Raw genomic sequence first — 22,169 nt, forward strand, 5'->3', positions numbered from 1 at the left:
GGAAAAGAAATTACGGCAGAACCCATCCGATGATTACTCTCAATGATAATGCGATTAGATATTGAGCAGCGCACCGACGCAGCGTATTTTTGAAATAACGCGTATTTGCCATTTATAGGAATAATTTTGACACTTCTTTTGGTTCAACTGTATGCGACATACTCCGTTATCGTCCCTCGATGATGTGACACGCGCTTGCCAAGGTTGTCTATGACCATGGCAGCATGGCGACGACTAAACGACGGCGACGCAGTTCAAACGATTTAATGGCGCCGATGGAACAACAAAAGCGGTACGACTACGATAATACGGTGGCACAAATGTTCTTAAATAATGACGATGGTATAGCAAGAAAAACGTGACGACAACGAGACGACGATAATGGTATGACGACGAGTGTATGACGACAGTGGTTTGACGACGACGGCATGACAGGTGGATGACGAAGCTGCAATTACGGGGCTGGTACGATGATTACATCACGACGACGACGGCATCACAACGGATGCATGTAAATGACTGTCTGACGACGACACAATCACAAAGATGACACGACAACGACGCTTAGCCGCTGTAGAAATACAGCAGCATGATTAAAAATGGTTGCAATGGTTACAATGCTTACTGTGTAAATCGTTCCTACAGTCGAGGTGTTTGCTTGCTTGTAATATAAGCTTTTCAATCTTAACTCCTAACAGATTTTTGCTGTTCAGAACCTGATTGTGAGATGCTGACAGCTGTCCTTAACAATTACGTCATCTCAGCCGTGTGTCAGCCACCCCCCCCCCCCCGCCTCGGGTAATACTTCAAACTTTATGACTTATTTAGAAAATCTTTTTCCCCATTCGGTGATGGATAGATATGTATTTGTATGTGTCTGTGATATTAAAAATGACATGCTGTCTAATGAAACTTCTAAACATGAGCTGACGTGTTTTGATAGCTCTGGACTATTCAACACAATTAACCTGCCAACAAGTGTTACTGCCAATTCATCCACACTAATTGATGTCTCTGTCACGAGCGTTAACGCTGACGATGTTAGAGCAAGAATCATTTCATGTGATATCAGCGACCACCTACCTATATTTCTAGCTATCAATCAAGAGATAAAGAAGAAACGTGTTCAATATCAATGCGTTATATAACATCCCCTAAACTTGAGAATTCTCGCCAAGAACTAATTCACTTTTCATGGAATGACGTTCTAACAGAAGACAATGCAAACATTAGTCAAAACATTTATTGAAAAGTTAAAAGAAATATATCATCCTAATTTTCCTCGAATTGCCCATTGCCCACCTAGAAAGAACAGGGAAGCCGACCTGTTGCACAAAATTAACGAAAAGAAAGCAATGCACAATAGAATTTTAGCTTGTCGCGACCCACAACCATTTAGTGAATTTAAAAATGCTCGTAATCGCATAACTAATGACATCCAAAAGACTAGAAAGAACTACTTTGATAATATTTTGTCCACTCATCTCGTAATTCTACTTCCACGTAGAAGAGTATTAATATAGTTTTACGAACACCCAACTCAAGTAGCGTAATTACAGAACTTACAATTAACGGCAGTGTTGTTAGTGGCAGCCCCCAGCTAATTAATACGTTTAATGATTATCCAGTTAAAGGGACCCTGAAACGATTTTCACGATTTTCTACAAATGTACTCAGTCGTTAGAGCAGGTCCTTCTGATCATTAATTGACACACCTAAGTGCTCTGCGTAAAGCGTGTAATTTATTATAAGGTTTTAAAAATGCACATCGCTGCCGATCGCAGCACACTGCTCGGCGGAATTTTAAGCCGCCCCTACCCATATGACGGAAATCGTCCATCCCAGGTAGCACAAAAGAGATACGTAACGTTTTCGTAGCGTTTATCCGAGACGATAAAAACGGGTTAAAGAAGACACGAATGAGAGCACTTCGTTGGGAAAACGTCGTATATGTCTGCTAATGTCCGGCTTAAATACTCTCTTGAGACGATCTAGAACAGGTCTGCAAAACGTTTTCGAAAAGCTGGTCTAGAAATAGGATTGGGAAAGACACAAATAATCCCTTTGCCAAAACTATTCGTAACCAATTTCTAAACGTTTTTAGGACGTTATCAAAAAGCTGGTCTAGAAGTGGTCTTGAAAGGTTTACGATAATCTGAAGCGAATTTTCGCGGGTGCCAGGGGCGCGATCGGACATCGTTGTTCAAAACGCGCGTTCAGTTTTGCCTCACGCGACTGGCCTATGCCGCGCCGACGTCGTCAGCCGCACCCGTCGGCACGGCCTACGCCAATCGCGTGAGGTGAAACTGAACGGGCGTTTCCAGCAACGATCACCAATCGCGCCCCGGATGAGTAGAAGCGTCGGCGATGACTGTAAGAGCCATGGCGCAGTGACAAGTACTGTTGCCCGCATGGCCGGCGCATCCTATACCAAGCCACATAATAATGAACCTGTTAGGAATAATGAATCCGTAATAGCGCCTTTAGTAAGCTGCGATGCTTACAACCAAAATGGAAATGACATTCTGCAAAGAACAAATGGCCACGTCTTGGCAGGCGGCCTGACCAAGGCATTCATGCCAAGAGTGCATGAAATGAGAACATTGTGACCAAGCAAAAACACTTTATTAAAATGTAATGCTTATGCAAGGTTCAAGCAAAATGTGTGAGAAATGCAAATAGAAGTAAAAGTACATCAACAATGACAAAAATCGCGGAAAGGATTTGTAATGAACTCGAAAGTGAGCATTCACTAGTACATAAACAAAATTCCAAGTACACATACAAAAATGAACAGAAAAACATGAAGTGTACTAAAGCTTCTCATTTATCATAGTAAAGAGCACGTGATGGACTAGAGTTATCCAGAAGTGACATCGGAGCGAATGGAAGAAGTAAACTGAAAAATGCAAGAGCTTGAATCGGATGGTAACTGCATGCCTCCGAGCAATGTTACCAATAAGCTAGAAGCTTGAAAAGAGCACAATAAGAAATACCACCGCATACCATCATAAAACAATCCTGTGACAGAAATCAAACAATGGGAATGCAAAATTGGAAATATTGCCTTTAGGTTATATCACAGAAGGTAATGGCTAGAAAAAGAACTCTACAACAAAAAAAAGCAATGAAGTAAACTAGTACAGAATACTTAAACGGGGGAGTCAGTGTAACAAGTAAGCACTACTGTAGTACGGTGAACGATGAGACTGAGTAATGCTGCATCTTGCCACTCCAGAACGTGAGAAATGAATATGCAAGCCTCATATTAGAAACTTACATAAACATGGAAATAAACTGGAATGCACTGGAAGCTGCATTTGTGTAACAAAGAAAGCAATGGTCATAATAAATAGTAATTGGTTTATCTAAAAAGCCCCGTACAAGAGGCAAATTTGTACCACTCTGGCAAAAACAAAGTTGCAAAGAATAATTTGCAAACCAGCAAATAAATACATTAATTAGCACACTGACATGTCACACTTTGCGCACATCTCCAGTTCCTAAAGTAAAAAAAAAGCACTCTGAATGAGAAAAACGTTGAACACATGTAGCCCAGAGCAGATTCTTTGCCAGTTCACTCACTCTTTCACATCCAAAATATTTGCCACAGAGTCCAGGCACAGTTCCACTGATGTTTACCAGTTGACCCCCACTTTCACGTCCAAAAATATTTGGCCAACAGTCCGGGCAGAGCTTCATCGAGGAACAGCTTTAGAGCACACTACTGAATATTCTCCAGTCCCGCTGGAAATAGAACAGCCGCACATGCTGGTAGTGGTTTCAATGTAGCCACACTTGCTGCCTTGGACAGGTAAGCCCAGATATCTGCACTGGTGCTCCATATTGTCGAAATAGACAAATTGATGCACTACACTGATAGCTGAAAAGTTTTGAATGCACAAGCATTGGATTCACCAGAAAGACTTGCCCACATACCACCGCTGGCATATATATGCACTTGCTCTTCATTCAGTAGCATTGAACTTAAAGTGTTCCCTATGTGGGAGCCACGTGTAATACCGGTGTCACACAACCACTCTTGATCGCGATCAAGCCCGATCCGGATCGAAATGATCGATGCGATTCCCTCACCCGCGCAGCTTGTGCAAAGGAGCCAATCACGACCGAGAAATTTGATTTGTAACGGACTGGATCGCGGTCAAAAGGGCCCCGTGTGAAACCGGTATCAAATAATTCACATACGTACGCTAGGAAAATGTGTTGCACAAGGACAAAGAACTTCGGCATGCCCTGTTGTGCGAAGCGCGCAAACAGAACACAAATCGAAAAAAAAAAGAACCGCGCGAGCTCTTCGCAAACTCCATGCGCACACATGGAACCCGCACGAACTCGGCAGGCGGCCGACTAAGTAAAGCGCGAAGGGCGCACAGCGTACAGTCCGACACATGTCCCAAACTGCAAACAATCGTGCTACCTGGAGCATACAAGTTATTTTATACCAAGGGCATACCCGACTCACGTACGCAGTATCCACAAGCGAGTTATGCAGCGTACATGCTGTATCCATTCGTCAAGTAGAAAAATTGATAACAAGCACAAAGCTATAAGGGGCTCACTATATTACTACCATTTGAGGCGTGAAATAAAATTGAACTTGACCGTTTAATATATTGGACACAAGTTCCTCGTAAGACCATGAAATACCCATCACGTGGGTAAAGGGAGCGCAAACACAATCGAGAAGCTGAAGCGCAAACGATAAAAGCACGATATATATGGTGCACGCAAAATTCTGTCAGTGCGCTGAAGCGCGAGGGAATAGGGCGGGCACTTGACCTTACCTCTTGGGATACCGTACTAGTACTGAATCATTTAAAAAAGCCCATTTGTACAAGTTCTATTGTCTGCAACACTCTTGCTAAACGGGAGACTAAAATGCCACCACGACGGCTCTATTGCGGAAATCGGCAAGGTGCGCAGAGACAGCAATTCTGCCGCCTTGCTTAACATTCTGCAAAATGCGACTTTCTTGTTAGGATCACGCATAGCGGCCGATCCCGACGCTAGGGACACACAAGCACGATTTCGTCCCTCTAACTTTCGTCCTTATACCGCCCTTAACTTAATTACAGCGTTATTGAACAGGCGCCTCACATAACATGACAATGAACTTGAAGAGCTGAATAGTGTCCTCCACTCGGCGCCCTCCCAATTGAAAACACTACTGATTTCCAAATGAAAACCACACAAACAGATCGCACAACCCAAACTAATCACAGAATGTCGTTTTCTTGACGGCAAAACACTGCAACACTCACATGACAAAGGGCAGTGGCAGCACATTCGGAACAGCCGCAAACAGACCACAGCGCAATGCGAGTGCGATAACGCAACTATGCCCGGCTTCACGAATAACGTGGCCGCCTAGGTCCCATGCCAAATGAAAACACTATCGATTTCCAAATTAAAACCACACAAACAGATCGCACAACCAAACTAATCACAGAATGTCGTTTTCCTGACAGCAAAACACTGCAACACTTACATGACAAAGGGCAGCGGCAGCACATTCACAACAGCCGCAAACACAACACAGCGAAATGCGAGTGCGGTGACGCAACTCTGCCCGGCTCGCCCGCCCGGCATGCTCATGCATGCTGCCCGGCCAAAGGCATTGGCCCGGCATCACGAATCACGTGGCCGCCTTGGTCACATGATGTGACGACGGTATCGCCACCTTGCGCAAGGTTGGATCGCGTTGTTGGGTTGTCGAATATTGTACAAGCCGCTAAAGAGGCTGACGCGCCGTGGTGTGGCGCCTTGGTGTGCGCGTCTTGCGTGTCGTGTGCATTGCGCTTTTGTAGTTCTCGACCCGTGAATCATGTTGCGCAGAGCCAGACGCCGCGCGCTCTTCCATTGTTCTTTAGCCACTCCATCTGCCGCAAGAGTGGCGAGCTGGAAGTTGCCACTGGGCGTTCCGCAAGGCCTTTCAGTTTCCTGTCTCATTTCGGACGCTTTCCGCTTTCAATGCCGCGTCATTGTGGTTACAGCATGTTAAAAACAATCGCCGCTTCTATATAGGTGCGATCACACCACCCTCTGCGCCCAAGCGTGGCGAGCCTATAACGACGAGTTTCAGAAATATTAAAGCGAATAGCTTTCTGTCTCCTCCCCGTCGGATGTTTTCTTAGTTCAGTCGTCGGTGGTCGGTCGTCGGACTGTTGATCTGCAAGGAAAACGCTCGCGCGCTCGTTCGTTCGCTCTCACGCTAACTATATTTTGCTCTCTCTCTCGCTCGCTTTCTCTAGCGTTCTTTTGTTCGTTCGCTCGTTGGCACTAATCGCTTGCATTAACAATCATCGACGATGGTTTCTGCAAATTTTTTTATGTGCATTCTGCTCACAGTATAGAATTCGTTGGCACACTTCCTACGAAGCACCGTTACCAGAAACGACTGTACCGATGTGACCCTCCGTTGGCACCAAAAGTGATGTTCGCTTATTAACTCGATACTTTTATTTATGCTGCATGTGACTTGCATGATTTAGCGCTCTGGAGCGAAGCTCCAAGTTGTTCATGGGTCTCACGGGGAAGCGCGTTGTTAGATGAATAATGCACGCTTACTGTATTGCATATGCATGAGATATCACCTACAATTTTATATGGAGTTAAACAAACACATACACACATTATATATATATATATATATATATATATATATATCCAAGTGCTCGGACTGTTTATATTAAAACCGCAGTTTTCATTATTCAGACGACTGGGCACACAATGTTACCTTTATACCCACGAAAACTGTACAGCACTCGTGCCTCAGCCGTAAAAAAACATTGCGCTGTTCAGCGGTAAGGTATTCACATCACTTAATTGTGAATAAGAGGAAACACGGCAAAGCTGCTTTGTCCAGCGGGAATTTTGAAGCATTCGCATGCGACGCTGCTCATTTTCCAGGAGCTCGTTGTCACATTTAGTGATGACACCTTTGATATGCCAAACACACTGGAAGGAACCGGATAGTCATACAGATCTTTCTTCCTGTTGAAGGCTCGGCCGGCTACCATTGCCGTAAGGACGGCTTCGATGTTTCTGTAGTCGCGCTCCACTTCCTCCTGGCGCAAAACACTTCTCCTTGGAATGCCACGTTCATTTGCAATCCTTCGTCTTTTCTGACGTGAGGTGAACACCACAAAAGAATTTCTTTTTCTTGCCGCACTCATTCTGATGTAGGTCGAATAGAGGAGCAATTGACACGACCAGTGCTGTTTGACAAGCGAGGAATTCTCCCGCCAAAAACGGCGCTGTCGAAAACGTACCCGGCCGGTAGGCTTGATAACTAAACAGATAGAGCGAGTTATGTGAAGTCGTTTTCAAAACGTATTCACCCCTCCTTTTTAAGCTGTTTGGCTTTCAACGTTTTCAATACGTATTCACCCCTCGTTTTTAAGATGTATTGTTTGGAACGTCTTTGATGCGTCGATTTTGGTCAAAAATCCGTTTCAGACGTTGAATCCCTTAATACGACGTTTTCAAGACTTTGTGTGCTACCTGGGATATGACGGCAGTGGGGTGAGCTATCCGATTGGCTGACCAGGGCACGTGGTCGATAGTTTTTCCAACTTTATGGTAAACAAATTATGTTTGTAATAGTTAGAATGTTAGTTAATTTGTTTTTGTAAAAAGAAAGTGACATAAAGGGAATGCACAAGAACAATTTTTCAGTACACCTAAGCACTTCCGGCACACACCAAGTGTCGTCTGCTTGTGTTACAACGTGCTCCGTCTTTGACGAGAGCTCCGCCATCAGTGTCGGTTTGCCTTTTCGCGAGCGCTATGATTCGACTTTGTTGCGTTGTGGACTGCAAACGTAGCGACTGGCAATATGTCAAGCTGCGACATGATGTCCTTCTGCAAGCCAGTAGACGAGCGGACTGGCTGCAGCTGCAGCGCATTGGACAGCCGCTATACGATGGGCGCCAGGATTTGCGCCATTGCGGCCGTCACTTTACACTGGAAAATTACTAACGCAATAGCGTTTCGCCAGTCCGGTATTAGGGCAAACGCAAGATTAAGGGGACAGGGTCTGGCCGCTTGACTGTGCCGTAACGGGACGAGCAGAAGTGCAAATGCGAATGGTCTGCACGGTGCAGCCACCTGGTGGCACAGGGCTCAACCATACACAGGAGCAGTAGCGAAGTGTATTCTTCTTTGCTGCTGGTGTGTATTTTTCGAAGGCGTGTAATCGTCAACACAATTGTTTTTGTAAATGTTTAACATGTTTTACACTTGGTTAGAGCAATATTAGCTCGTTCTTTGGATGGTTAAGCTCTGCGCCAGCGGGTGGCTGGACCATGGAGACCGATCAGGCAGCTCCCGTACGTCTACGCTAAAGTTCCTTCATCAGCTTGAGTTTATGCCTTCACCGTTCCGTCGAAAAATTCTGCTAGTGTGTGATTACCGGAATACCAGACACGTTCAGCGCTACGACAGAATGCTCGCAACGCACGCTGCTTCGATAGCTCTCGCTTGGGGTTGACGGCCAAACCGCTAGCGGAGACGTTTCGCGCGGGAGGGGGCGGGCTCCAAAACAACCGGAAGTGTACGATGTGACGTCGCATCGTGACGCCGAACCAGTGAAGGCGGAGCTTAGCCCCGATCGCTCGGCGAACGAGTTGAGTGGGAAAAGCATGGCTAGGGAGGAGGGTAACTTGTAATCGCTTGTAGCTCCATTAATACGTAACGCTTCACTTAAATTGTGGTGCGAATGTTCTACTTAAGCTGTACCCTACGCGTCTACAAAATTTGTCCGAACCGTTTTAGGGGCCCTTTAACTTAATTTTTACTGGGACATCTGATGATGGCACGTCATACATCAAGGACAAATGTCCATGTATTGCGTTTATAAAGCCTACTTCTGAAAACGAGGTCTACAAGACAATCATGCAATTTAAAAGTGGTAACTGCAGTGATTATTTTGACATTGAAATCAAACCAATTAAATACGCTGCTGACATAATCCCGCAACCACTTTCTCATATAATTAACCTCTGTCTGTCAACAGGAACTTTTCCCTCAATATTCCTACATGCTTGTGGTATTTGATTGTTTGAACGAGGGCCGCCGGTGCGAGCACTCGAGAAAAGAGGAGGAAGAACGAGCTGGGCTCGCTCTTTGAATCTAAACAGTCAGCGCTGCAACCGCTGTTTTAAATATAACATGTAAATAGTTGCTCATCTTACTGACTCGTCCTTCGCGGAACATTGTGGTGGAGGTGGGACGTTCCGCGTCCTCGTCACGGAGCTCAGCTCCGAAGCGGCCGCACCACCGTCTTCTCAGCCTTGGCTTCCGATGGAACCACCCTGTCACCTACAGCTGCGGCGCCAACCACAACGTACGTTACGGTTCTTAGTCACCGTGATCCTGGGACATTCTTCGCCCAAAATGGCATTGACGTCGACGACTGGCTCAGTATGTATGAGCGTGTTAGCCAAAGCCACCACTGGGACCCTACCATCATGCTTGCCAATGTGATCTTTTATCTGGACGGGACACCGCGTGTCTGGTTTCGCACCCATGAGATCGAGCTCTCCAGCTGGGACATTTTCAAAGAGCGGCTTCAAGACCTATTCGGCAACCCGTCAGGTCACCAACAGGCTGCGCGAGAAGACCTTGCCACCCATGACCAGTCTCGACCACATCGTATGTCTCTTACATACAGGAAGTGCTCGCGCTTTGCCGGAAAGACGACGAGCACATGGCCGAGGTTGACAAGGTCGGCAACGGTATAACGGTAACGGACAACGGTATAACGACGTTTCTACCAATGGCGCCATTGTCAAATAATGCCGCCTCTTCGAGGTAGCCAAAAGCCTCTGCGTCGTCAAACACCCCTGCCAAACACCCCTGCCATGTCCTTTGCTCCGCTCTTACCGCCACACGACCATTTCAAGAGAACGTCAAACGTATTGTTCGCCGTGAGATTGAAGCGGCGAGTCCGGCCCCCTTCATCCACGACCCCCTGACGGTACCTTTGACCAAGTGGCCCCCACAATTTCCGTTATTCAAGCAGTTGTGTGGCGAGAAATTGCAAACCTTGAAATCCCTACCGCCTGCTCTGTCTCCCGACCTGATTTGGCACCCATTCCCATGTTCACAACCTGTAATGACCAGTATTTCACTCCCAGACCACGTAATCTTGCTGAATGGCGAACGCCAGACGACAAACCGATCTGCTTCCGCTACCACCACGTTGGTCATGTGTCACGCCACTGTCGCACCACCTGGATGCCGCCGTACTGGAGCTCATTGCCTGCTGCTCGCCTATGCGCCGACGCTCGCCGTTATTCACCTCTTTGTCTGTGCCCTACTTCTGGTGCGCCTGACAGCCTCTCCTCCGTGCGATCGCCGTCGCCTCAACGCCGTCGCTCCCCGTCACCCTAACCGCGCCGCTTTTCTTCGCCAAACCGGCGGATGGAAAACTAAGCCATGTACCTCTTGAAGGTAGTGCTGCATCACGTACGTCCTGTCCAAATACCCCGTTGACACTCCTCACCAACACGAACCTAGTTGAAGTAGACGTAGATGGTGTTCCGTTGACAGCATTTTTATTTTTATTTATTTGATACTGTCAACCCCGTTGTTGGGGTCATTACAGGGAGGGTGATGTGTCAAGAATACATGATACATAATTTTCTTTCTATGTAACATACAAATGCACTGGCGCTCTTGGAAGTTAACAAAGCAAATAACAGTAGTTATACAAAGAAAAGTCAACGAAAGTGCTCGCAGCAACAATTTAGTATACATTCTCGTAAAAGAAAGTATCCAACGCATTTTCAAATTCGGCAGAGCCCTCGTTGCTCACAACTGCATCAGGCAATCTGTTCCACATTTCAATTGTGTCAGGAAAAAAGGAGAAACGAAAAGCATCAGTACGTGTTAAATAAGGTTGAATAGCTCTGCTATTGTTTAGACGATCGCATCTCCGTCCTGGGGGTTGTAGATATAGATCCTTGTTTATTTTCGTTCGCCCACTCATGATTTTAAAAAGAAACTTTAGCCTATGCTTACTTCTGCGTTCCTCCAGAGGCTCTAGTCCACACGATTTTAACAAGGCTGTAACAGACTCCATGCGTCGGTATTTACCGCATATGAAACGGACTGCCAATCTTTGTATTCTTTCTATTTTTGCTTTCAGGACTTTCTGATGAGGGGACCACACAACACAAGCGTACTCCAAGACTGGTCGTACAAAAGTTTTGTAGGCTGTTAATTTCACGTCCCGTGTAGCGCATTCCAGTTTTTTCTTTAAAAAGTATAGTTTTTGGTTTGCCTAAGAACATATATTATCAACGTGTGAGTGCCATTGCAATGTGTGCATAATACTGACTCCTAAGTATTTGAAAGAAGCTGCATTATTCAGAGGATGGTTTCCGATGTGGTATATGAAGGAAAATTTGCTCCTGCTTGAGCGAATATGCGTAAATGTTGTTTTGCTATAGTTTATTTCCATGTCCCATGTTAAACACCACTCGTCTAATGCCTGTAAGCATCTATCGTCATCTTCGCAACCTATTGGCGAATAAATCAAACAATCATCAGCAAAAAGTTTCATTTTAACAGGCGGTTCGACTAGTGCACCGATATCATTAACAAACAACAAAAAAAGTATTGGTCCCAAAACGGAACCTTGGGGAACCCCAGAGTACACACGCAATGGAAATTGAAACAACCGAGCATTATTTGATACTGGAGCTCAAGTGTCCATAATGAGCGCTAACGTTGGTCGTCGCCTCAAAAAAGTTCTTACGCCTGCGAAAACTCAAGCCGTACGCGTCGACAATAGCGCACGGTTGCCGTCAGTGGCATGTCCACTGCTCGCATAGTAATTGCTGGCCGCCAAGTTCCAGTCGTGTTCACCGTGCTGACCAGTTGCCCTCACGACCTAATCTTCCGGCTCGACTTTCTGACGACGCATTCTGCCCTCATCGACTGTTCCACTGGTACGCTGTGCCTCGAGCTTCCTCTTCTTTCAGGCGTTCGCACCGAACAACCGAGCACCCTCTGCACTACAGCGTCTGTTTGCTTACCTCCAAAAGCCCTAACCTTCTTCGAATTGGCCTCGATGGCAACCGTGCCTGATGACGACTACATCGTCGCACCTATTCATGATGTCCTCCAGGCGCGCGACATATCTGTGCCACACTCCGTCGTAACCGTTGCCGCTAATCGAATGTGTCTCCCTGTTATCAATTTTGGCTTGACGAAGCAAGTGTTATCTGAAGGCATAGAGGTGGCCACGCTACGGTCAGCGACATACGACCACGTTACTACTTTTACAGCCGACGAGTCTCCAAATCCTCCTGATTACCAGCAGGATGCCTTGAACCTCGACGGCCCATTACGTCCCTTGGTCGCTCAGGACCTCGCACCTGACCAAGCAGCCGCCCTATATCGCCTTTTGCTTTCCCACCGCGACATATTTGACAGTGACAATCGACCACTCATTAAAACGTCCCTCGATAAGCATCGGATAAACACTGGTGATGCTGTTCCCATTCACTGCCAACCATATCGCGTGTCCACGGAAGAGCGGCAAGTTATTCAGCACGAAGTGAACAAGATGCTCGCCACAGGCATTGTTGAGCCATACTCGAGTCTTTGGGTGTCACCGGTCGTGCTCGTCAAAAAGAAAGATGGCACTTGGCGTTTCTGCGTTGATTACCGCCACCTAAACCGAATTACTAAAAAGGACGTTTACCCTTTACCACGAATCGACGACGCTCTTGATTGTCTTCACGGTGCCACATACTTTCCGTCCATCGAACTTCGATTGGGTTATTGGCAGATTTCCGTCGATGAGCAAGATCAAGAAAAGACCGCTTTCTTCACTCCAGATGGCCTCTACCAATTCGAGGTTATGCCGTTCGGTTTATGCAAAGCCCCCGCCATGTTCGAACGGATGATCGACTCCCTGCTTCAAGGTTTCAAATGGTCGACTTGCCTTCGTTACCTCGACGACGTCCTTGTCTTTTCTCCTACATTTCAGACACGCCTTGAGCGCGTCGCAGCTATCTTTGACGTCTTTCACAAGGCTGGGCTCCAATTAAACTCATCGCAAGTAAAACTCGGCACAAGTAGATCAGGTGGTCACAAAAACGGCACGCCTACTTGCTATAATTTATCGCCACCATTATCTACTTCCGTTGAAATTAATACGTTTTATCTACCATTCATTGCTTCTGTCCTGTGCTCATTACTCTATCCTAGCGTAGGGTGACAACGCAAACAACCACTGATAACTTTACAAGACTTCAAAATGGATTCGTAAAGTTGTCGCTAAAGAAGAGTGCAATCATTATGTTTGTTATATACCAGAAAAATATAAATTAATGGGTACGCAGAATCTTTAGAAATAAAACATTTGTAAGGCTATAAAAAAGGAACTGAAACAAAGAACAATAATTTCTGAACTGGCCAACCTTAAGACCACTTTAAATACATATGATACACGCCAGCATAATTGATGTTAGTGCCTCAATAACGCACTAAGTACAGCGACCAGATGCTATGCACTGTTATTCCAAAGATGTTAAGTTATCTTATTGGCATTGATGTCAACATAGAAAATATGACTTCAAGAGATTTTATAGCATTTTTTTATAACCTTAGTGCTAATTTGCAGCAGGCATTCATTATACGTGAGATTTATTCAATTCTACAACAGCAATTTATTTCTATGTCTTTTCAACAGGAGTGTATATTTTGTCTGCTATTTCTTATGCTTCAGCAATAACTTTTGTATCCTGTTAAACTTTGTTTTGCAGTAATTCTGAATTATTGTTGTAATAATTATCCGATATCATGTTTGAGGTGTTATGTCTAGTATTAGATGTGAATGCTTTGCGGCCCTTTTGTAGGTAGTGGGAGCTAGTCAAGCTGCTTTTGTGCAGCTTTTACTCCCGCCATCCTTCATGTACAACAAATGATAATAAAGATTCAATTCACTGACAAAGAAGGAATGACGTCGATAGGTCGACAAAGGCGGTATCAGAACATCGGGATGACGCTACCGAAACAATGACGATACTAAAACGGCAGCCTGACCACGCCACCACCACGACAATGGTATGACAACGACTGTTTGATGACTATGGCATGACGACACAGGCTACACACCAGCAATTGTCTATTCATGCCCAATTCTGGCAGAAACCTGAACCAACGCTGGCATATTGGCAAAGTGCAACCCATCTCAACGCTGCTCCAAAGTTAAAGTGAAGTTTGGGCCAATATTATGCCAATGCAGCAGCCTTTGTGTTCCTAGCGGGGTACCAGCGCTGAGTCATATCATTGTCATTATGAATGCCAGCTTCGGGTCAATGCGTTCTGCATGAGGAACGTTTTAAATTCCACTACTCTGGAGTACGCAGCTATTGTTACCGCGACCCTTTTGCTAGTGGCATTTTCGATAGCAATTTCCCCATACTTTGTAGCTAGGGAAATGTGACAGAAATATATTTGGTGAAGAAGCGACATTCCTCCACATATGCAAACAATAACAAAAGAATACTGAAATACAAGTTTATAATAGTTTATTTCCAACTAATAAAGCTCGAAGAAGCATTTTCCGTGGAACTTAATGGGTGATGCCGTGTTATGTCAAAACCGTTTATTTAGAAGCAAGTGCCAAAGAGCCATTTCTTTTGAAGCTAGCTGGATGACGGTGGATTAGGCAGCGCTCTGAGGACAGGAACCGTTAGAACTTCAACAGTAATATACGCACAAATCGTGGAACTGAATCAACAAGGAACTGGGGTCAAGTAGTCGGACACAAATTTAAAGGCCTGAACTTTCGTTCATTGAAACAACCTTACTTGTAAATCAAACAACTTAATGCGCCGTTTCCTAATTCATTCCATCAGGAGCCTCAGAAAACTGAGATGTGCAAAGCACACTCATATTTGTAAGGTACACATTCCTGTATTTCCATATTCATGCCAAATCGAAGACGCTCGCCACCAGCGCTGACTCCTTCATCATTTGTTGCCTTTGCTTATAATTATTTCTAACGGTCACGAAAATCCATGGCCACTTTACTGCATGTTTTAAGATGTAGGGATGACCACCAGGAGTGCTGTGCACCGACAAAAACGGACAAGCACTCACGCCTCACAAACGGTATGCTAACTATGCATGACAGGAAAGGGTGAATGACGAAAACGGCGTAAACGCCACACTCTCCCTCGCAGGACCTAGCCCCACCGCGTTCTTCCGGCGGCAGCTACAGAGGGATACAAGAGAGAGAATAGTGACCCCACCGGCATTCTCCTCTGCCTGCGCGTGCTGCCAGTTCTAAAGAGCAGCATGTATCTTAGCTGCCTGAGTGTTTCATTCATAGGACATACCAGGCCCACCAGGGTGTGCGGAGAATGGCGGTGAGGAATGGACGACAGAAAATTAGGCGGAAAAAGCGAAATTGCGCTGTGCCAAAGACAGGCAAGGGCACGAGGCTGTTGACACGGACAAGCGCAAACTTTCGACTAAATTTTCTTTCTGCCATGGGTGTCCTTACAAGAAGCTTACTGTACATGCGCACTGAAGTAACAAACAAGTAATACTATTGGAATAGGTGCATGATGATTACGTCTCCGCAACATGCCATGCTGAACATTTTTTCGCAAATAGTTTCATAAATACATGTGCTCCGTCTCGAGGCAATATAAAACGGTTCCATCAGCTCTCCGGCAGGGCAATTCTTAAGCTGCCCTGAAGTTTGACCCTCTAATTCCTCAGAGCGTACATACGAATACTACAATGCGCAACTAAATGCGCAATACCGTTGTTTCTTATCGAACGCTCATGTTCCATTTCATCATGAATAAAGCAGCTAGATTGCCAGATACACGATTTCATCTTCTTGATACATAGTGCTTTGGCTTTTCTTTTTTAAGGGGGCGCATTTCGGTGAGGGTGAATTGCGAAAGCACCCTTGTACCATGCAAGAGGTGCACATGAAAAAACCACAGGTGGTTTAGGCACGTGAAGTTCCAGATTTTCAGTCTGTATCGATTTTCGTAAACGTCGGTTAAGCTTAGTAGGTCGCACAAAAATATATTAAAATGTTAGGAACAACGAATTTGCTTACTACAAGCCCTGTGTTGTTACAAGAAAGCCAGCTCAGCAAATCTGTATGGATGTCGGTCCAATGATTCCCACTAATGTTGACTGTTGCATGTATAAACAGGGCCAGCGTTGGATTTGTATCAGACTGTCCCAGCCGATATTCGATCCGCGCTCTTAATCTTACGTTATCATTGGGCCAGGAGTGAGAATGGCACAGCCGATGTTGTAACCACGCTGTTAACCTCAGGTCGTTACTGGGCCAAGAACTGCCAATAGGCATCGAACGCTGAGCCGGGCTAACGTGCCACCTGGGGAGAGTAAGATGACGAAGTTCAAATGAGGACGGTGGAATGACCGCTACGCCATCCCTATGACGCCATGACAATGAATGCATGACGACGATGGCATGTGTAATGACAAGTGTAAGATGACATTAGTGTGAAGATGGTTGTATGACGAAGCGGTGCAACGACGTCACCGAACCGAAGTGATGGCCATCGCACAGCCAGGAGGGTATCTCGACAACGGTATGACAACGGATGCACGTTAGCGACTGTCTATCGCCGACGCAATGACGACAATGGCATCACAAGGGCGGCATCATCATTGTTGAATGGGGACACCATCATTACGGTACAATCACAAATGATTGACGTTGAGGGGACGACAAAGATGGTAGGATGACGGCATTGGGACAATGGAATGAAGGTACTGAAGTGATTAAGGTGGTAAAAACGACAGTATAGCGACGAAAGCATTACGATAGTAGGATGACGAAGTTGAAATAATGCCAACGAAACGAATGACTACAAGGACATTACGACGATGGTATGACAACGAATGCTTGAAGGCGACTGTATGACGGCAGCACAGAGTCGACGGTGGCATGTCAAATATATAAGGGCATTGGCATGACAAGAGCATGAGGGCAATGGCGCTACCACGACTGTATAACGAAGCCTGCACTGCAACTAGGGCGTGGCGATAACGGCACAATATAAGTCGGTTGACCAAGCTCTAGATACGACGTTGGAATGACTACAAAATGATCACGAAGCAGTGTGGCGAATGTATGACGACGGTGGCGTCGCCACGGCTGTATCACGAAGCCTCTATGGCGTCTATGGCGTGATAACTACGGCGTGGCGGGAGTCAGCAGACGAATGTAGTGATGACGGTGCGACGACCACGAAGGAATCGCGGCAGCATTCTGAGAACGTATGCATCACGACTGTAAGACAAAGACGGCGTGACGACGACAGCATGATAGTAGTCAGATCACTATGGGGAGATGGCGAAAGTTAAACGACCACGACGGCATCGCGATAACGGGCAAACACCTAGTCGCCTAAGCTGGAAGACAATTTGAGCTACTGGGTTAACGTAAGAGGCTAGATGAATGCTTGATGTCGGGGGTCAGATGACGAAGCTGTAGTGACAACGGTTGCATGACTACGAAAGAATGACGACTGCGCTGTGACAACGATGACGTCACGACGATGGCATGACGGGAATCACGTCACAATGCGGAAATTGCGACGATAAGATGACCTCGGCGGCGTCGTGACCGAGAACATATGTATGCCTAGTGGCCCAAGCTGGCAGACAACTTGTGCAACTGGGTTAGCATAAGAGGATAGATAGATAGATAGATAGATAGATAGATAGATAGATAGATAGATAGATAGATAGATAGATAGATAGATAGATAGATAGATAGATAGATAGATAGATAGATAGATAGATATGTTCAAGACAGCTAAAGTAGGCAAGGAATGCTTATTGCATTAAATATATGTGGATAAATGCTTCGTCTTTGTTAGTGTCGCTGCCAGGTACACCAGCATTCAGCAAAAACTTGAACGAAATGACGTGAATTTCAAAAAGTGGAACTGTTATAATTATTTCCATCAAGTGATTACACGCGTTTTGAACAGTGCGATTTCTTATTCTCGTTGATACTCTTTCAGCCCGCGTTGGAACGAGAGACAGCTTATGCAAGACACCACCGACGATTGGCAGCTGCAGGCCAATATTTCGGGCCTGGTACTTTGATCACCACAGCAGCGTTTGTAAAATGTTCAACTACACGATTTGTGGTGGCGGTGCAAACCGATTCGTGTCAGAAATGAAGTGCCAGGAGAGGTGCCGGCGTGAGTATAAGTAAATCTCATCCATTTAATTAGCCCTTCACGTTCAAGAAATATTAACTATATGTCATGCCCTTTCCTCAATTATTAGCTAAGTTTCATTTATTAAGATTAGCTGGAAAAAGATAGCATTAGGTTTTGCGAACACTCATTGATAGGCACATATGATGAGATCTAATGGTTCTTGAACTGGCAGCGCGTGGCATAAATTAGGTTTTACATGAAAATAAACCACAACAATAAATGTAAACAGGAGGTGTTCGAAACGTTTCAGCCCGTTCTATATACAAGGTGTTTCTAGGAAGACATTGGGCATTATCTGAAGAATCGCCTGTGGGAGATAACACAATTCTCTCCTTGAGCTGCTCCACTCGAAGAGGCGGACATTATTCGTTTGACGAATTGGACCCCAAGATGGAACAATTGTAACAAATATACATAATAATATTGTCACCTCAACAATATATGTGAATTTCCGAATTTGTATCCAGTGAGCTTGCAAGGCGTATACACTTAGAGTGAATGCTAATGAGGGCAGCGGTTTCAATATGCGCTGTCAAACTTGAGGTAACGATGCAGAGTTGCTCAAGTTACTTTCTTAATAAAACGTCATTTTATGCATTGAAGCACAGAAGAAACTGGGACGCGCATGTATTCCTTCCCCAACTTCGGGAATTAATATCTCTAAACTGGTGACCCCCTAAGATTTTGTTTTGATTGAATACGCTTCTTGAACTCACCGGTTACAATTCCCAAATTACAATATCCGCCGTAAAGTAATTCAGTAAAAAGTTCAATAATAATTTTTTGTTACTTAGTTGGATATGCATTCAGATTTCTCGTGTAAGTAATGCCTGCCTATTCGAGAAATCTAGCTCTAGGTTTAGAAGTGTTGTATTTGCCACAAGGGATCTTCAAGAATTGGTTAAGTCTTCGCATAGGACCTGATATACTACACGCAGTCGGCAGTGGAACATGAACTAACATTCCTTTTTTTACGCAAAGTTCAGTTGAAGTGTTAGAATTTCGAAATAGAGACCATAAGCTCAGTAAAATCACGTTTAAAATATTTCATCAATGTTAGCAGCAGATTCATAGAGTGATGGAAATCGCCAAAGCGAATATGCTATATCTTGGTTACCTCGTGGTAGCTTCATCTACAGAACACCTCTATTTCTACTGAGTCGATTGCGGAGAGAACTCTACCTGAGAAAATCACAAAATGTGAAGCAAATGCAAATACTCGCGGCGTAGCACTACGCAATCCTCTACGCACTACGCACTAGCACTTCTCTTTCGTGTCAGTGATCAAGCATGGCAGTGTGCCTACTTCGGCTCATAATTGCTCACCTATTAATGCATCTCAATCGACATATTATTGGGACCATCGGGCAAAGCGTTTTACAAGCACAGCCGAGCAGGTCCGCAATACTTTTAAACAGTAGGTGCGAAGATTTTGGAAATCACGTGACCCTCTGAAGGTCAGAGGCGTGGCACAGTCGAAATACTGAAAGTAGCGGCCACAAGGGACGTCCGAATTGTTCCAAGCGCGCGCATGGTCCTCTATGACGCGGTTGCTCAGCGCGCCATGGTTACAAGCGCGAATGTTCGCGGTCGGCTCTACCGAGCTTTGGTCATGTTTGTATTTGGATGCATTACACTACGTCCATTTATTTTGTAAGGGAATGTTTGCTGCCATTTAAATCGTGCATAAAAGTATCAGTCTCGCTTCTTGTAATACTCTTTATATTTTGCTATCTTTGTCAATGAGTTGCTTTTCGGGCAAACTAGTTTTTTTATCATCGCCAAAAATATTGAATTCGAACACTTTGCGCAGTAGACGTCAAAGTGAAGCAATAAATAGAAGTATTTCTTCCGTAGTCTTAAATGAATCTTTACTGGTTTCTATTTGGCATCTTTTTATTCGATAGAATGCTGATGTTGCTCATGTTGCCGGTACAGTATTTCGCTTCCTATTTGTATAAAATGAAGCACCTAGTGGCCTCCACAGCTTTGAAATTTAAGATAAGCTAATTTTATTGATAAATAATTCAGGAGAAAGGCAGAGAGAGGCATTAATTGATTTATCATATCACGTGAATGCGATGTGATTTGCGATAGCTTTTTTGCCTTTTTAATGCTTTTATCCGACAGGGTCAAACTGGTCAACCTGACATTCATTCTTTTTTTTCAGCACAGCATGATACGAAGCCATTTTGCAGCCAGAGACCCATCGCTACAAGGTGCTGGGGCAGAAATGGCCGTTGGTATTTTCATGATCAGCGGAACACCTGTCTGACTTTCCTAAATGGACGCTGCGGAAGCAACAAGAACAGCTTTTCAACTGTGACACGGTGCATAGAAAGATGCAGCTGTAAGTCCGGAAGTTATCAGCATTCAGTACTTCAGTGCTGTGACCATTTATGACATTACCGAAAAATTCGTTAGGTCGAAGTCATGATCGCTACGACGTTAAGTGCTGCAGTCATGGTGCTCTGATTAAATAGCACGTAACAGAGAAAAGCTGCACGCGGCGGATAACCCTCACTGGGAAGTTACAAAAAGCAATACCTTCAATTAAGATAATCATCATTATCATCATTGCGAGGCCATTCTATATCAAATGCAGGTCGGAGGCCCCTCCCGCAGATCTTAATTTTAATTTTACTTGCATCAGTTTAACTCCGTGGATTGCCCGCATATTTCGTAATCTGAGGATACCACGTTATCCTCTGCCGCCATCGACAGCGCTTTCCTTCGGTTCCACGAAACGAGAACTATAGAGGAGGTGTGGAAGAAATAGGTAAGGTTACTAACACCGACACTTAGAATGCGCACATGCTTTTCAGGGGGGTTCACATGAGTCAAGATAGGCATCATGGGGTTCTTGGTGTAGGAATGCCAGTAGATAGTATATGGCCTCTTAAACGCCAAAATTTCGGGAATTGAAAGCAAGATAGGACTTCGTGATAAACAAGGCAATAGCCAGATAATCGCGTTTTCTAGTAGAAATGTTAAAACTCTGGAGATGAGAGAATTAAGATGGCTCTGTAGACAACTATGTGGCGTAGGGTACGCTCTTATTTTACATGGACGGCTCTACTCAGTGAAGACATACGCGAGGACAGACGGATCGTAATTAGTGAAGTGAATACAGTTGGAGCAGTGTAGGTTGGGAACAAGCATTGAAATGGGGAAAAATTGGAGGACGCTTAAGCTTCGCCTTCAAGAGTGGAACGCGACAGCGTTCCCGTCGACCCGCCAAGGGGTATTGGGCTACGGCGCAGCGACTACGCGCCCCGCATCGGACGCGGTGAGCGTCGAGCAACGCAGCGTTCGGCGCGACAACGAAATGTGCGCCTCAGCAAGCGACGCACGCCTGAGCCTTAGAAACAGCTCGTTTCTAAGGTAACCCCGCGTTCACTAGAGGCGCTTTTGTACCGCTTCGAAGCATCGAACTCGTGGCTCAGTGGTAACGTCTCCGTCTCACACCCCGGAGACCCTGGTTCGATTCCCACCCAGCCCATTTTGGAAGTTGCTTTTTATTTATGAAGTGCCTGCCGTGATTTATCGCTCACGGCCAACGCCGCGGACGCCGACGCCGACACCGACGCCGACGACACCGGCTTTTCTGCGACACGAGCTCCTTAACGCTATCGCGTTAAAAAGTGAGAGGCGGACGTACGTTGCATCTTGCAGCCAGAGTTCAAAGGTTCAAGAAAGAGCTCAAGGGAAGGTAATGGTCAAGAAGGGTGAATGGTTCAGCATATAAAGGATTTCAGGAAAGGAGTTCAGGAGAGAGCTTAGGAGCACTCTAATAACACCCACGTCACCAGAGCACGAAGAAAGTTCTAACTGCAGAACTCCTAGGAAACCAGCTGCTTAGACGATGGGCGAGCAGAAATGAATTCCGATAAT

At 45.3% G+C, this 22,169-nt stretch overlaps 1 protein-coding gene across 4 annotated transcripts in view; it reads left to right on the forward strand.

Moving 5' to 3' along the window:
• LOC142586856 (amblin-like) overlaps nucleotides 1–22,169 on the forward strand; it is a 63,783-nt gene that overhangs the window by 34,522 nt on the left and 7,092 nt on the right. For all 4 annotated transcript variants that reach the window (XM_075697727.1, XM_075697730.1, XM_075697728.1 and 1 more), the window contains 2 exons: nucleotides 18,072–18,254; nucleotides 20,446–20,625. In XM_075697727.1, coding sequence (XP_075553842.1) covers nucleotides 18,072–18,254; nucleotides 20,446–20,625 — 363 coding nt within the window. The remainder of the gene's footprint in view (nucleotides 1–18,071; nucleotides 18,255–20,445; nucleotides 20,626–22,169) is intronic.

Source organism: Dermacentor variabilis, chromosome 7 (assembly GCF_050947875.1).
Source record: "Dermacentor variabilis isolate Ectoservices chromosome 7, ASM5094787v1, whole genome shotgun sequence".
In the NCBI taxonomy this organism is placed as follows: domain Eukaryota; kingdom Metazoa; phylum Arthropoda; class Arachnida; order Ixodida; family Ixodidae; genus Dermacentor; species Dermacentor variabilis.